This window comes from Rhineura floridana, chromosome 4, assembly GCF_030035675.1.
Source record: "Rhineura floridana isolate rRhiFlo1 chromosome 4, rRhiFlo1.hap2, whole genome shotgun sequence".
Lineage (NCBI taxonomy): Eukaryota > Metazoa > Chordata > Lepidosauria > Squamata > Rhineuridae > Rhineura > Rhineura floridana.
In genome coordinates this window covers 71,210,286-71,226,229 of record NC_084483.1, presented here as the reverse complement: position 1 = coordinate 71,226,229, position 15,944 = coordinate 71,210,286, and the positions used below count along the sequence as shown (strand labels likewise).

General features: G+C 42.5%; 1 protein-coding gene across 5 annotated transcripts in view; it reads left to right on the top strand.

Annotated features, from left to right (window-relative positions):
• MAP3K7 (mitogen-activated protein kinase kinase kinase 7) overlaps positions 1 to 9,603 on the top strand; it is a 49,751-nt gene extending 40,148 nt beyond the window's left edge. For 3 of the 5 annotated variants that reach the window (XM_061623351.1, XM_061623350.1, XM_061623352.1), the window contains 3 exons: positions 751 to 812; positions 1,546 to 1,661; positions 6,421 to 9,603. In XM_061623351.1, coding sequence (XP_061479335.1) covers positions 751 to 812; positions 1,546 to 1,661; positions 6,421 to 6,601 — 359 coding nt within the window. In that variant the 3' untranslated portion in view covers positions 6,602 to 9,603. The remainder of the gene's footprint in view (positions 1 to 750; positions 813 to 1,545; positions 1,662 to 6,420) is intronic. The other 2 variants (XR_009762199.1, XM_061623353.1) reach the window with 2 other exon arrangements.
• The last annotated feature ends 6,341 nt before the right edge of the window (positions 9,604 to 15,944 follow it).

The window sequence follows — 15,944 nt, the reverse complement described above, 5'->3', positions numbered from 1 at the left end:
ACTGATCCAAAAATAATAAATAATGCTCTCTAATGCTAAACTAAGACCCTCCGTGGCGCAGAGTGGTAAGCAGCGGTAACGCAGCCAAAGCTCTGCTCATGGCCGGAGTTCGATTCCAACGGAAGGAGGAAGTCGAATCTCCGGTAAAAGGGGTCGAGGTCCACTCAGCCTTCCATCCATCCGTGGTCGGTAAAATGAGTACCCAGCATATGCTGGGGGGTAAAGAAAGGCCAGGGAAGGAACTGGCAATCCCACCCCATATATATGGTCTGCTTAGTAAATGTCGCAAGATGTCACCCTAAGAGTCGGAAACGATTCGCACTACAAGTGCGGAGACACCTTTACCTTTACTTTAATGCTAAACAGTCCCACCAATTTTCCCTAACTGCCTAAACAGTTGCATGCTCCAATATAAACCTCTCACTCAGCCAGTCACTATCCAGTACACTCCTGCATTCTACTCACTTGTTCCCCCTTACAACACTCATCATTTACCTTAAATATTTTAATATAAACCACTTAACCATAAACTTTTTAATACATAAGCATAAACATTTGCATAAAAGAACATCACAGCAACCATCATGCAAAGAGAGATAACAGTGCCATGCAGTAGTTAGTCATGTGAAAGTACCCTCCATCATTTCCTAATGAAATCGATATCTACATGGGACTTTGAGTAGATCCAGCATGTAGTGAGATAAATTTGAACATTTGAAACTCAGAATATCTATGTATTTTTTCCAACAGATACTAATGGGTCTGATAACTCCATCCCTATGGCATATCTTACATTAGATCACCAGTTGCAGGTAAAATCATTCTATGATTTTCCTGTCTGTCTGTCTGTTTGTTTGTATTTTTAGGCTACCTTTAAGAGCAAATGCCCTCTCAAGGTTTCTTATAAAGATAAACATACAGTGCATAACATACCCTCTATCTTCAATATACATATTTTGGCAATTTTTGGGGGGGGGATCAGATAATTATATTGGTTTGCATGTAGGATTCAGTCCTAATTTGAGGCAGTTAGCATGTGCATGCTTAAAATATTTTTCAGGGGTACTCTTGCAATTTGGTTGGTTGGTCAGAAAGCAAGCTATGGAATGTAGTCTCTGGTCTGAATTAAATGATCCGTTTCAGTGAACTATTGCCTTGACCCCATAGCTCAGAAGGTCAGAGGTAAATCTTGCTAGCTGTGCCCTCTTATCCCTCACTTGGTACTAAAGAAGTATCATCTAGCATCTGCATGGTCCCCCACCCCAGGAAAAACCCAGAGACAAGCCAGAGATCCTGAAGGGATTAGCTGCCCATCTGAAACACTTCCCTCATTTGTGACAGGTTTCAGTTGCTAATTTGTTGACAACATGTATGTTCTTCTACATATTATAAAATAATATTCTGGTTTATCTCAGGTTTGCCCAGGTATGCTAAGATGCTTTCTGGACATAGTTTAATTCTCTTGCTTTAAAAAGAGAGGGTTTGACATAGTGTATGTTGAGATATTACCTGATTGATTTTTAACATACCTCATTTTATTTTCAGCCTTTAGCACCGTGTCCAAACTCAAAGGAATCTATGGCTGTGTTTGAACAGCACTGTAAAATGGCACAAGAATATATGAAAGTTCAGACAGAAATTGCACTACTGTTGCAAAGAAAGTAAGTTTTAAAATACATTTTCTGTTACGTGTGGATGATTTTATTGAAATAAAAGTATAACTTAACACAGCATTACATTTTTAAAAATGCTGATAGCCTACCTTGATCTCAGAATGGCAATATATTCTGATTTCTAAGTATTTTTACCTTATCATACTAGAGGTATAGCGGTATAGACTAATTTATAATCTATTTTCAGAAACAAGAAGTAGAACAGCATGTAAATATATGGTGTCCTATTTTGTATCATGTGCCAAGCTTGAACCTTCTTCCCCTCCACTTTCTCAGAATGGCAGATCAGGCTGATAGTTGTATGCACTTCACATGCAGCAAGGGATGGAGTAAGGAATTAGGAAAGATCTGCCTACTGCTTCTTTACTTCCTAGTGAGATATAGAGCACTGTTTCTCAGAACGGGATGAATCTGGGAAGCCCTTGGAAATTCTCATGACTCTCAACATATTTATTTCCATTTATATGCCATTCTTTACACAAGATCACAATGCAATTCACAAGTAAAATACAAACTAAACAATCACTGCAACAAACTAAAATAATACATTAAAATCACCATAGCTACTTCATAACATACTGGTGACATGATTTCAATCAGTCATCACTTGGAGCTCAGGTTTCCCCTGGGTGCCCTATCTAGCATTGTGGAGCCCGGTTTGCGCCTTGGTGCGCCAGTGAACTAAGGGCAATGAAAGAGGCTGGATGAAGGCTAGAGCACAAATGACGAAAGACATGCTGTGAGGCTGATCTGGCACAAGTAAAATATCATAACCATGCCTACTTTGTGGCAGGGAGGATGGTGAAGAAGACCCACTTCTCTATCTCCATCGATCCTCAAGTCCAGTGGAGCTTTTTTTATTGTCGGGTGTTTTAACATCAACTACAGCAAATGGAGTTTTAGACCCTTTAGAAGCCCACTGTGAATTGTTTGCAAGGCACTCGGAGGGTAAAGTTACTCACCTCCATAGCAATCTTGATGCCCCATCTATATCTGCTGTAGTCCCCAGTGTGGTGTCCGATGCAGCATCTGCCACAACCTATTGGGATCAGTTTCAGTTGATGCGGCCTGATGACATAGACAAGGTGCTTGCAATGCTGCTGCAAGCAACGTGTCCTCTCGACACTTGCCCTTCTTGGCTTATTAAAGCTTGCCGAGGGGATCTGACCAAGTGGATCCAGGGTGTGGTCAACGCATCATTGCAGGAGGGAGTGGATCCAGCCACCTTGAAAGAGACGGTGATCCGACCACTCCTAAAAAAGCCCACCCTGGACCCATTGGTTTGTGACAACTACCGACTGGTTGCAAATACCCCCTTTTTAGGGAAGTTGATTGAGAGGGGCTGTAGCATAGCAATTGCAAGTACTCTTGGATGAAACAGATTATCTTGACCCATTCCAATCTGGGTTCAGGCCTGGTCATGCGTCTGAATCAGCCTTGGTCACCCTGATGGATGATCTTTATCGGGGGAAGGACGGGAGAGTGCTGCGACCTGTTACTCTTACTTGATCTCTCAGTGGCTTTTGATACCATTGACCATGGAATCCTTCTGGGCCAACTTGCTGAGATGAGTATTGGCAGCACTGTTTTACAGTGGTTCCGACTCTATCTCCAGCGTCATTTTCAGAGAATAGCATTGGGTGATTGTCCTTCAGCCCCCTTGCAGTTGTGATCTGGGGTGCCGCAGGGTACCAACTTGTACCCAATGGTGTTTAACGTCTATATGAAGCCATTGGGAGCGGTCATTAGGAAATTTGGGGCAAACTGTCAGCAGTATGGTGATGACACCCAGCTCTATTTCTCTGTAACATCTGAATCGGGAGAGGCCGTGCAAGCCCTTGACCACTGCCTGGACTCTGTGGTGGGCTGGAGTCTGAATCCTAGCAAGATGGAGGCACCGTGGGTTGGTGGTTCCTGAGCTTGGATAATTGGTCAATTGCCTGCTTTGGATGGGATTGTACTCCCTCTGAAAGAGCAGGTCTGTAGTCTGGGAGTGCTCCTGAATCCATCTTTGTTGCTAGAGGCCCAAGTGACCGCAGTGGCTAGGAGTGCCTTTTACCAACTTTGGTTGGTAAGAGAGATTTGGCCATTACTGGATTGGGATAGCCTGCCCATTGTTGTCCATACACTGGTAATCTCCAGGGTAGATTACTGTAATGCACTCTATGTGGGGCTGCCCTTGAGGTTGATCCGGAAGCTACAGCTAGTGCAAAATGCGGTGGCACAACTGCTCACTGGAACCAAAAAAGGGGTCAAAGACCAAGATGCTGGAAAATAGGAACTTTTATTATAGATAAAACCCAACACGTTTCAGACCAGCAAATCATTGATTGATTGAGACATTTGATTTTGACACAGTACCGAAAGCGATTTGCTGGTCTTATAATCTTATAAGCCATTATCCCCTGATGAAAGCCTGCAGATAACAGGCTGAAACACGTTGGGTTTTATCTATAATAAAAGTTCCTATTTTCCAGCATCTTGGTCTTTGACCCCTTTTTTGGTTTCTGTTTTGGATGCTAGCCACCCTCTGCTTTTTACAACTGCTCACTGGGGCAGGGTATCACCAAAATGTCACCCCACTGCTGAAAGAACTGCACTATGGCTGCCCATTAGCTACCAGACCAAGTTCAAGATTCTCATTTTGGTGTACAAAGCCCTATGCAGCTTGGGACCAGGATTATCTTACCCCTTATATACCCAATCAATCCCTGCTCTCTGCAGGTAAGAGCCTCCTGCAGATACCATCTTATCAGGAGGTTTGTTCCACACAACATAGGAAGTGGACCTTTAGTGTAGTGCCACCTACGCATTTGAATTCCCTCCCCTTAAATATTAGACATGTGCCATTTCTATTGTCTTCAGTGCCTACAAGACTTTTAAATAGAGATCTTATCCCAGTCTGTGTCTGTGCTAGAATTACTTTTTTAGATGTTTTTAAAGTTTTTTTAAAAAATGTTTGAGGGTGTTTTGTTTTAATATTTTAAGGTGTTGTTTTTAAGATATTTAAGAGTGCTTTTAGTGTTTGCTGCCCTGGGCTCCTTCTGGGAGGAAGGGTGGGATATGGATATATATATATATATATATATATATATATAAATAAATAAATAAATAAAGATTCAGTCCCATCGTGGGTGATCTAGTTGCAGGATGGTTTCCTTCATCCCCCATGGTGGTTTCTTAGATTCCAGGATCAGACTCAGTTTATCTTCCTCTTTTCCCAATTGTTTCCCCAGTCCTCTGGCTTGTGGTAATAGCTCAACCTTCCACCTACCTGGCAGCAGTTCCTTCTTCTGATTTCAGGAGAATTGTTGTGAAAGGGCAGGTGTCACAACTTTCCACTCCCAAGGCAGTGAACTAATCCAGCCTTGCTACCTTTGCCATGTTACTACATCTCATCTTTATCTGAGTGTTAAATCAAATGCTGTTCCTTTTTCAGTTTTGGGGAAAGAAGGTGGTGTCCATATTTTGCCTCTTGTAGCAAATGTGCTTCCCAGCTTTCATCATAGGGAATGCAGCGATTGGACCAATTGCAAGGAAGTAGTGCCATTGCTGCCTTCATGTGTATAGCTCTGAGGGAGTGGTGTGGGCCTGCTGGACTCTGAAAACAGAGTAGATTCTTTGAGACCCCAAAGAAAACTTGGAGACATTATCTGCTCAGAATATTTGGTCATCTAAAATTAGAGTCCAAAAGTGTTTTGAATGCTTATCTCATCAATTAAATGAAATGATAGTTGTGAAAAAAATAGTCTGCTTGACTCTTGGCTCTGATTTTTTAACAAGAGTTAATCTTAATATAGAACATGAGCTATTTTGAGAATGACATAAAAACAACAAAATCTAAACAGTCTTTAACGCTATGACCCAGGATAGTCTACTTGAATATATTTAGCTAGGCTTTTTGAGGGGAGGGAGCTAATTTTTAAAGTTGTAAAAGAGTGGCATGACAAAAGCAGTGAAGGTTTGATCACTGACTGAATAGAAAGAAAGATAATAGTTGTGTTTAATAGAGTGTAATAGTATGTTGTACATCATTGTATAAAATAGATGTCAAGTTAGCTTGAGACACAACTTTGCTGCCAATGATGGTCTTACCACATTGTGATATCCCTTCTTTCCCCATAATTGTGCAGATTCACTCACACATCATTTCACACTTTGCATTTCCCCATTGTGTTTTCTTCACCTCATTGGCTGCTGTATGGAATATAAAACATAAAACACAGTGTCAGATTGCAAAAGTGTGAAACTACACATGAAGAGGTGACAGAGGATGTGTCATGGCAGGTATCTTCAGTGGCAAGCCACCTTTGCCATCAGGTGTAGTTTGGCCCCAGTAAGATACCACTCAATTAGTTTGCTTTTGCTTGTTTTTTGACCTTTTCTCAAGTGTGTACATAGATAGCACTGCAGTTGTCCAATGATCAAAGATGCTTATGCTTATTAGCAGAATCTCACAGCTGAGGTGAGCTAGTGAATGAATAACTAGCATCATCACTGGGACAGTTGCAGACACACAGAGGTATGTGCATACAGGCCACATTACATGCTTACTTCGTCAGTTAAATGAAGTGGGAAGGAGACCTTGCCCCTGCACTCTAGAAGGACTATGCAATCAAGACTCTGTGAGACATATCAGATAATTTTTAGACTAATTTTACAGTAAATAGCAGTAGCAGTAAGTAAATGTGGACATCATTGAATTTCTCTTGAGAATCTAATGTTACCTTTTAAATTTTTAATTTAGGCAAGAACTAATAGCAGAACTGGACCAGGATGAAAAAGACCAGCAAAATACATCACGTTTGGTACAAGAACATAAAAAGCTTTTAGATGAAAATAAAAGCCTTTCTGCATACTACCAGCAATGCAAAAAACAGTTGGAGGTCATCCGAAATCAGCAACAAAAACGTCAAGGGACATCTTGATTCAGTGGAACTTCAAACTGACAATGATGCACAGAAAAACTTTTTTTTAATTATCCCTTAATATGACAACTTCTGCGTGTTCCCTTATTGGTGTGTGCTGAATGTATAGACATACCTGCAGTTCAATATCCTTTTTATTTGGGTGAACATTGAGTTGTTTGAGAAAGGAAAGAGCAGCTACATGAATTAGCAGCAGCACTAAACATAAAGCGAAATGCAATGAACTCTGGCTGTTTGCATGCCCCTTGTGTGATGGCTAGCCTACCAAAAGTGATTAAGTGGCTGGTAAATTGTAAGATCTTTTGGTGTTAACGCAATAGGAACAGTGTAGAATTTTTTTCCATTTTTAGAATGTTTTTGTTATTCTCTCATCTCGGACTGTTTGCAAAAATCAGTCATTTTCCAGGACTCCACCTTGCACCAAGCTCATGAGGTGATGCTGGCTAAGCAATGCATTCTTTTGAATACGGGAAGTCTAAGCTGATGCCACCATCACTGGCCGAGCGTTTGATCACCCTGCATTTTGACTAAAATTTCTTGTATTCATGCTATCATGAAATCCTGTATTTTCTTTACATTTGAGGGTCAAGGAATGGAAAAAATATGGGGATGTTTATCAAGGCCATATGTGCAAATTGAGGATAAAGATTCGTTAAGCCAAATGGATCCAGTTACATTATGTATGGTTAAGTATGGACATGTATGGAATTGCTTTGTCTCATCTTAAGGGTTGCCACTGTGCCGAGACACTGAGCACGTTCCATTACATCAGGGATGTGACACCTGAGGTCTTCCATTTTGGACTACAACTCTGATCATCCCTGTCTGTTGGCCATGCTGGCTGGGGCTCATAGGTGTTCAATAACATCTAGAAGCCCCAGTTCCCTGTCCCAGCTTTAAATCTCCTGATGCAGCAAGAGAGAAGGTAGTTGCAGTCCCTCTTGGACCCTGTTCTGTGCCCCACTTTTTGACCTGTCAGTTGTGAGCAGGAGGATTCCAACATCAAGTGAGGGGATGATGATAGGGACTGAACAGGGAACAAGTGTGAGGAAGAGCGACGGCCTTCTCTTGTGAGAGATTAAAAGGAATGTGCTCAGATTGCAAGATAACCACCCTGCGCCATCTTTTAGAATAATTAGATCATTGTAACGTGTATCAATCAAAAATTAATTTTGAAAAAGAATACACCTGATAAGCTCTCCCAATAACCACCTTCATGTTTTAAGGAAACAGTAGCTCACAATCCAAAGTACAATTGGGGACTTAGCAGTGGGATTTTAAAACTTTTTTTTTACCCCATTAGAGTAGCAGCCCCCCTAACCCATGCAATATAATCTGCTTTTGAACGGCCCCAAGTTTCAAGAGTGGCTTTCCATGTAGTGGGCAGCTGCTGTTCAGGAATTGCAGAACAAGATGATGAAATAGTGGGACTGATTTAGGTAGCTTTTACTACATAAAATGCCTACTGTCTTCTGAGTCAGAAGCAGAAAGGCTGTATTTTGACAATATGTTTATTGTTGTCTCGGTACTTTGAACCACAAAGATTACACATTATGAATACTTTTGTATATATGTAAATATGGCCCAGTGAGGTGAGAGGGAAGGATTATTGATTCCAGCCAGATCTTGGAAAAGTTACTTTTTTAAACTACAACTCCCATCAGCCCCAGCCAGCATAGCTACTGGATTGGGCTGATGGGAGTTGTAGTTCAAAAAAGTAACTTTTCCAAGCTCTGATTCCAGCTATAGATTTTGTAAGTCAGAAAATCATGGTTTTACCATATGGGAATAATTCATTCAAATACAGAAAAAATTAAAGATAAAGCTAACAACCTGTGGTTAGAATTGTCTAAAAGGAACACATACAACCTTTCAGTTTCCCATTTCCATCATTCTTTGGATTTACATTGAGAACTGGCATAACTTTCAGCCTGTTTGAAATACACAGCCTGATTTTGTGCATGTTTCCTCAGCGTTATGCCCAACTTTCAGTGGGGCTTACTCCCAGGAAAGCATGCACAGCAATGCAGCCTTAATATGGAAATACATTTATGGAACAGCTTTGGTGTTTAATAACTTGAAACTTATACAACAAAAATTGAAATTGCTATCAATGAAATATCTAAGTCATCGAAACATTTGAACTGATAAGTGTTGGGCTTCAATTCAAGCTCACTTCTCACAAAACGGTCCCCTATGAAAGGTTTTTTAAATAGTTGCACACTGTTAACATTGTATATTCTGCCTGTGCACATTATTGTAAAACGTACTGGTTTACAGAGGCATGGTGAGCCATTGCACCCAGATGCTGCTTTATTGTGAAACAGACCTTAGAAAACCCATCTGTTTAGGAGCCATTCCAAGGTGCTGAGCACTCCCTACAGTTACATTGCAATCCTGTGCTTATTTACTCAGAAATGTGTTCAGCATGTGCAGTGTGGTTTACTCCTTAGTAAGTGTGTGTAGGATCTTAGCTACATATCTGGGAGTAAGTCCCATTGAATTCCTATTGACTTCTGAATAGACAGAGAATTGCACTGTCTAGGATAGGATAAAGTGCTGAACTTTATCCTTGCCCTCCTCTGTTTCTTTAAACTGAGTTATGGCTGACTTGTGCTCAAAGATTACCAAATTTAAACAGTCTCTTCAACTTTAAAAATAAATCCATCCTTGGCATGTTATCAGAGTTAAAGCCCATCTCATTTTGATTAAATAAAGGGAAGGGTTATAATTCCTGAAATCTTAGCATATAATTTGATTAGTTAGCTGAAACTGATATTGGCATCAACGTAAAGGCACACCTATTTATAGCAAAATGTAATTGGCAGGGAAAGTAACTATAGTATTAGGAATAGCACAAAGTTATCCAAAGCATTGCTGTTGGCATACATCTGTCAGGTTAGCCAAATGGATACAGTTGTGGTACATACCACTTTTCTCAGCTAATTGGAGTATGAGTAAGCACATCTGTATAAAAAGCATTAAACTTTGACTTTTTTACATTATAGGCTACAACCACAAGTGATATCTCTGGAACAATCCTGCTGTGCTGTGAACTGGGTTTTGAAGTGTAGTCACTATAGATAACTGCAGATGCTTAACTGTCTAGTTAAAGGAATAACTAGTGAAAGCCCAAGTTTTCTTTTAATTCAGAATAGGCCCAATGGAACTGCTGAGGAAGTTACTTTTAGGAGTTAGTGTTCCTGAGCAATTCTGCTTTGCCATTAATATGTGCTTTGAGGACTCTGGAATTGCTTAATTGGAGGTGGTGGCTGCCACTGCGCAGGATCCAGTTGGTTATTTGAGTACATCTACCTCACTGCTGATAAGGCTGCATTGACAGAGCTGAAGTGGAAATTCTGAAGGACTGAAATGGCAAGTGGAACTAGCTACTTTTAGCCCAAATGTAGGTTTGTTCTATCTCATTTAAAACAGGGATGTTAATTTTAACATACACAAGGGCTACTTGACAGGTGCTGAACTCGTATCTCTGCAATCTGTACCCCAAGACGTTCCCTCCCAGCCATGATCAGATATGAGAACAAACCCTCTGGAGGAAAAAAGGAAGGAAAGAGACTGGATGATGGGAGGGCACAGCACTTCTAGCATGCACATCCATTTGGTGGTCTAAATCATAAACACCACGTGACTATATATGAAAACATGGGGGTGTTTGTCTCACATTAATGTGCTTTAAATGAGCAGTCCACTCTGCATTGCCCCTGCTCAAGTATATCTTAGGAGCAGTAGAGTGATCCTTGGTCAATAACATGTTTTTGTCTCTCTACTACAGTAGAATCTTGGGAATCTTGCCCAAGATTAGTAGTACTATGCAAAATAGGAAGAAATAATGGAGTGGGAGTGAGAAATAAATGCATACAGTGCCTAAGGGCAGCAAAAGGTGCTCACAATCTAAGTGAAATGTAGCTGTGACAAGCCCTATTAGAATCAATGGGGTTATGTCATGTCTGACAATGTCCCATGCCACTTTTTGGTAGACAGATGTTGTGCTCTGTGATACAAAGGTAAACTGATCCTAGTTCTATTTCGCCTGACACATGCAGCAGTGATTATTCTTCTTAAAACATTTGCTTGAGCATAATCCTAAATTTGTGCAGCTAGCATGTTGGGTTAAGATTATGTGCCTGTTTCATTCGTGTGAATGGTAATATTGCAGCATTCCTAACTATAACAAATATTTATTCAAGTTCATTATGAAAATTTAACAATTGCCATACTTGAGTAGTGTATCTGGCACTCTTTTAAGAATTATTCACTAATAGGCAAAAAGCCTTGCGGTTTAAGAACATACCTATAGCCCACAGCTATTCTATCAAACTTTAAAAAGCAGGGAAATTGGGCAACTATAGTGAATGCACTAGGGGAGCAGGAGACCTGAACTCCTCTCTAAGATGTTGGACTGCCCTACAAATTGGTCAAAATGCAAACACCATTTCGGTTGGTCTTTCACAGTCCAATCCACTTGCTGTGTAGCTTGGAAGAATTTGGTAACGTGCCTCTGAGCATATGGTGAGTGGTGGCAACACTTGCCATCTCCAAAAATAGAGAATTATATTTTTGTATGTTTGCTGGTGTTCTTCTTACTTTGCTTCTTTCCTGTGTTATTAATGTTTCTACAGAGAATCTACACTAGAAAATTTTATTCCCCTCATTATTCATCCCAGAAATCTGTGTCAAATTTATTTTTATTAATTTCAAAGCCTTATTATTGGTCAGTGTCATATGATGGTGAAGACAGCCTTTTGTGTTTCAAATTGGAGGTTATGTTCTATTCCTATTTTGAGTGCATTAACAGTGGAACTTGGACCTGCAGTTTGATGAAAAATCAGACTGATTCCAATATGTTGCTACTTCAGCAATGACTCTAGCTGTTGGGGAAAAAAGGATGCATATTTTCAGCCTGCTATGTTTAAACCACTTCATTTAAGGCAAGGTGGGCATAGTCAATTAATAAAAACATAGAGCACACCTAGCATTTTGCTAGAATATATTTCACCTCCCACTGTTTTATCTTGTGCAAATTGAGACACTCCTAAGGTCCACTGGAGACTATTCTGCAGAAGTCAGTGCCATTATTCCACAATTATGTTTGGAGTTTTTTTAGTATAAATTTTGCAAAGAGTTGCTGTACTTCACATAATCACAGAAATAGAAACAAAAGAAAATGATTTCCTATAGGAAACTTCACTAAAATTGCAAAGGAAATCAGACATATTCAAAGTGACCATCTGAACTATATCAACTTGCTTCCTCCCTGCTAAAACAACATCAGCACAGCACATGTCTTGTTTCTATTATTTGAGCTGATTGCAGGTGTTGCCACCACTCACCATATGCTCAGAGGTACATGTTACCAAATTCTTGCAAGCTACACAGCAAGTGGATTGGACTGTGAAAGACCAACCCAAATGGTGTTTGCATTTTGACCAATTTGTAGGGCAGTCCAATATCTCAGAGAGGAGTTCAGGTCTCCTGCTCCCCTGGTGCATTCACTATAGCTGCCCAATTTCCCTGCTTTTTAAAGTTTGTTAGAATAGCTGTGGGCTATAGGTATGTTCTTAAACCGCAAGATTTTTTGCCTATTAGTGAATTTCCCTGCTTTTTAATCCGGGAGGTAAGAAATGGGATCCTGTCCAAGTTTGCTGAGAATGGATGGATCATTTGCATGCTTATTGAGTTCAATGGGATTTACTCCCCTGCAATCATGCTTAGGATAGGTGAAACTGACCACAGAGGATGGGGAGAGAAGGAGGAGGAGGAGGAGGGAAGGAAAGAAGGAAATGCAAAGGGGAGGACTGGGAGGGGAGCAGACAGGATGGGGAGGGAAGGAGAAGGACAGGTTTGATCATTTGCATGTTTATTAAATTCAGTGTGATTTACTCCTGTGCAATCATGCTTAGGATAGGTAAAACTGACGGGGGGGGAGGGACGGAGGGCTGGAGTGGGCAGGGGAGGAGGAAGGGAGAGGAGAGAGGGAAAGCAGTTCTGATCATTTGCATGCTTATTTTCAATGGGATTTACTCCTATGCAATCTTGGTTAGGATAGGAAACACTGACCATGGGGGAGGAGGAGTGGGAGTGGGAAGGAGCGTATTGGAGGGGGGCAAAGGAAGGTGGAGGGGAGAGCAGGTTTGATCATTTGCATGCTTATAGAGTTCAATGGTATTTACTTCCGTGCAATCATGTTTAAGATAGGTAAAACTGACCATGGGGAGGAGGAGGAAGGGGAAAGAGGGGATTGGAAGGGGATGGGGAGTGAGGGGCAAAGGAAGGGGGAGGGAAGGGGCAAGAGGAGGTGAAAGGAGGAAGGAGAAGGGAGGGTGGGTTTGATCATTTGCATATTTTTTGAGTTCAGTGGGATTTATTTCTATGCAATCATGTTTGAAAATGAAAATGGACTGCCTTCAAGTCAATCCCCACCTATTCCGACCCTTTGAATAGGGTTTTCATGGTAAACGGTATCCAGAAGTGATTTCACCATTGCCTTCCTCTGAGGCTAAGAGGCAGTGACTGGCCCAAGGTCACCCAGTCAGCTTCATGGCTGTGTGGGGATTCGAACCCTGATCTCCCAGGTCGTACTCCAACACTGACCCAGGGAAGGGGCAGGGAGTGGGAGGGGAGGAGATTGGGTGGGTGGGCACTGGCAGAAGGGAAGTCCCTTTCCTTTCCAAAAGGAAAACATTGTAAACAGAATCTTTTTCAGGCTTTCCCCCACCTTTTTATTCTACAGCAGACACATGTAGCCTCCCACCCAAATTTAAACCAAAGCTTTCCCTGGCCACATCCACACCAGGCCTTTATTTCACTTTGGACAGTCATGGCTTCTCTCAAAGAATCCTGGGAAGTGTAGTTAGTGAAGGGTGCTGAGAGTTGCTAGGAGACGCCCTGTTCCCCTCACAGACCTTCAATCAGAGTGGCTGACTGTTAAATTTATTTTTATTTTTTTATTAAATTTATATACCGCCCGACTAGCATAGCTCTCTGGGCGTTGAACAACAAATCAATACAAAATACAATAAAATCCAATAAAAACGAGACACAAAATATAGAGAATGGGAGATCTAAAAACAATTACAATACAGTTCAAAACAGAATTAAGTTAGATTAAAAGCCCTGGAAAAGAGGAAGGTTTTAACCTGGCGCCGAAAAGACAACAGCGTCGGCGCCAGGCATACCTCATCGGGGAGACTGTTCCACTGTTCAGGGGCCACCACCTAGAAGGCCCTAGTTCTTGTAACCACCCTCCGAGCCTCCCTGTGGGTTGGAGCTCGGAGGAGGGCCTTCGATGAAGAGCGCAGTGTACGGGCAGGTTCGTATTGGGAGAGGCGTTCCAACAGGTATTGTGGTCCCGCGCCGTATAAGGCTTTATAGGTCAAAACCAGCACTTTGAATTTAGCCCGAAAGGAAATTGGAAGCCAGTGCAAGCGGGCCAGAACAGGTGTTATATGTTCGGACCGCTTAGTTCTTGTTATCAGTCTGGCAGCCGCATTTTGCACTAGCTGTAGCTTCCGAACTGTTTTCAAAGGCAGCCCTACATAGAGCGCATTGCAGTAGTCCAGTCGCGAGGTTACCAGAGCATGTACCACTGATGTAAGGTCCTCCCTGCTCAGATAGGGATGTAGCTGGGCTACCAACCGAAGATGGTAGAACGCATTCCGTGCCACTGAGGCTACTTGATCCTCTAGAGACAAGGAAGGATCTAAAAGGACTCCCAAACTACGAACCCGCTCCTTTAGGGGGAGTGTAACCCCGTCCAGGACAGGGTATATATCCACCATCTGATCAGAGAAACCCCTCACCAACAGCATCTCAGTCTTGTCAGGATTGAGTCTGAGTTTGTTAGCTCTCATCCAGACCATTATCGAGGCCAGGCAACGGTTCAGCACATCGACAGCCTCACCTGAAGAAGATGAAAAGGAGAAATAGAGTTGTGTGTCATCAGCATACTGATGGCAGCGCACTCCAAAACTCCTGATGACCGCACCCAACGGCTTCATGTAGATGTTGAAAAGCATTGGAGACAAGACTGACCCCTGTGGGACTCCACATTGGAGAACCCACGGTGTCGAGCAATGTTACCCAAGCACTACCTTCTGGAGACGACCCGCCAAGTAGGAGCGGAACCACTGCCAAGCAGTACCCCCAACTCCCAACTCTGTGAGCCTCTCCAGAAGGATACCATGGTCGATGGTATCAAAAGCCGCTGAGAGATCAAGGAGAATCAACAGAGTTACACTCCCTCTGTCCCTCTCCCGACATAGGTCATCATACAGGGCGACCAAGGCTGTCTCAGTGCCAAAACCAGGCCTGAAACCCGATTGAAATGGATCTAGAAAATCGGTTTCATCCAACAGTGCCTGGAGCTGGCCAGCAACCACTCGTTCCAAGATCTTGCCCAGGAATGGAACATGCGCTACTGGTCTGTAGCTGTTGAAATTATCTGGGTCCAAGGAAGGTTTTTTCAGAAGTGGTCTCACTGCCGCCTCTTTCATGGGGCCAGGGACCACTTCCTCTCGTAAAGAGGCATTTATCACCTCCCTGGCCCAACTAGCTGTTCCATCCCTGCTAGATTTTATTAGCCAAGAGGGGCAAGGATCCAGTATTGAAGTGGTTGCACGCACCTGTCCAAGCACCTTGTCCATGTCCTCGAGCTGAACGAACTGAAACTCATCCAATAAAACATGACAAGACTGTGCTCCAGACACCTCATTTGGATCAACTGCTATAAACTGGGAGTCTAAGTCCCGACGGATGCAAGAGATCTTATTTTGGAAGTTTCCAGCAAACTCTTCACAGCGGACCACTGATGACTCAGACATGTCCTGAGGGCCAGGATACAGTAGCCCTCGGACAATTCTGAAGAGTTCTGCTGGGCGGCAGAGAGATGACCTAATAGTGGCTGCATAATGTTGTTTTTTTGCCTCCCGCACCGCCTTTGAATACAGTCTGGTGGAAGCACTTACCAAATCATAATTGCATCCATCGGGAGTTCGCCTCCACTTCCGCTCAAGCCGTCTCCTATCTTGTTTCATCGTTCTCAGCTCCGGGGTATACCATGGAGCTGTATGAACTCTACACGGGAGAGGGCGCGCAGGAGCGATCATGTCAACAGCTCTGGTCATCTCTGCATTCCACAGTTTGACCAGGGCTTCGACAGGAGCGTCAGTCTTATCAGCCGAAAAAGCCCCAAGAGCCCTTTGGAAACCTTGAGGATCCATTAGTCTCCGTGGGCGGACCAATTTAATAGGTCCCCCACCTTGCAGGGGAATAGGAGTCTCTTAGCACCCTTCACAAACTACACTTCCCAGGATTCTTTGAGGGA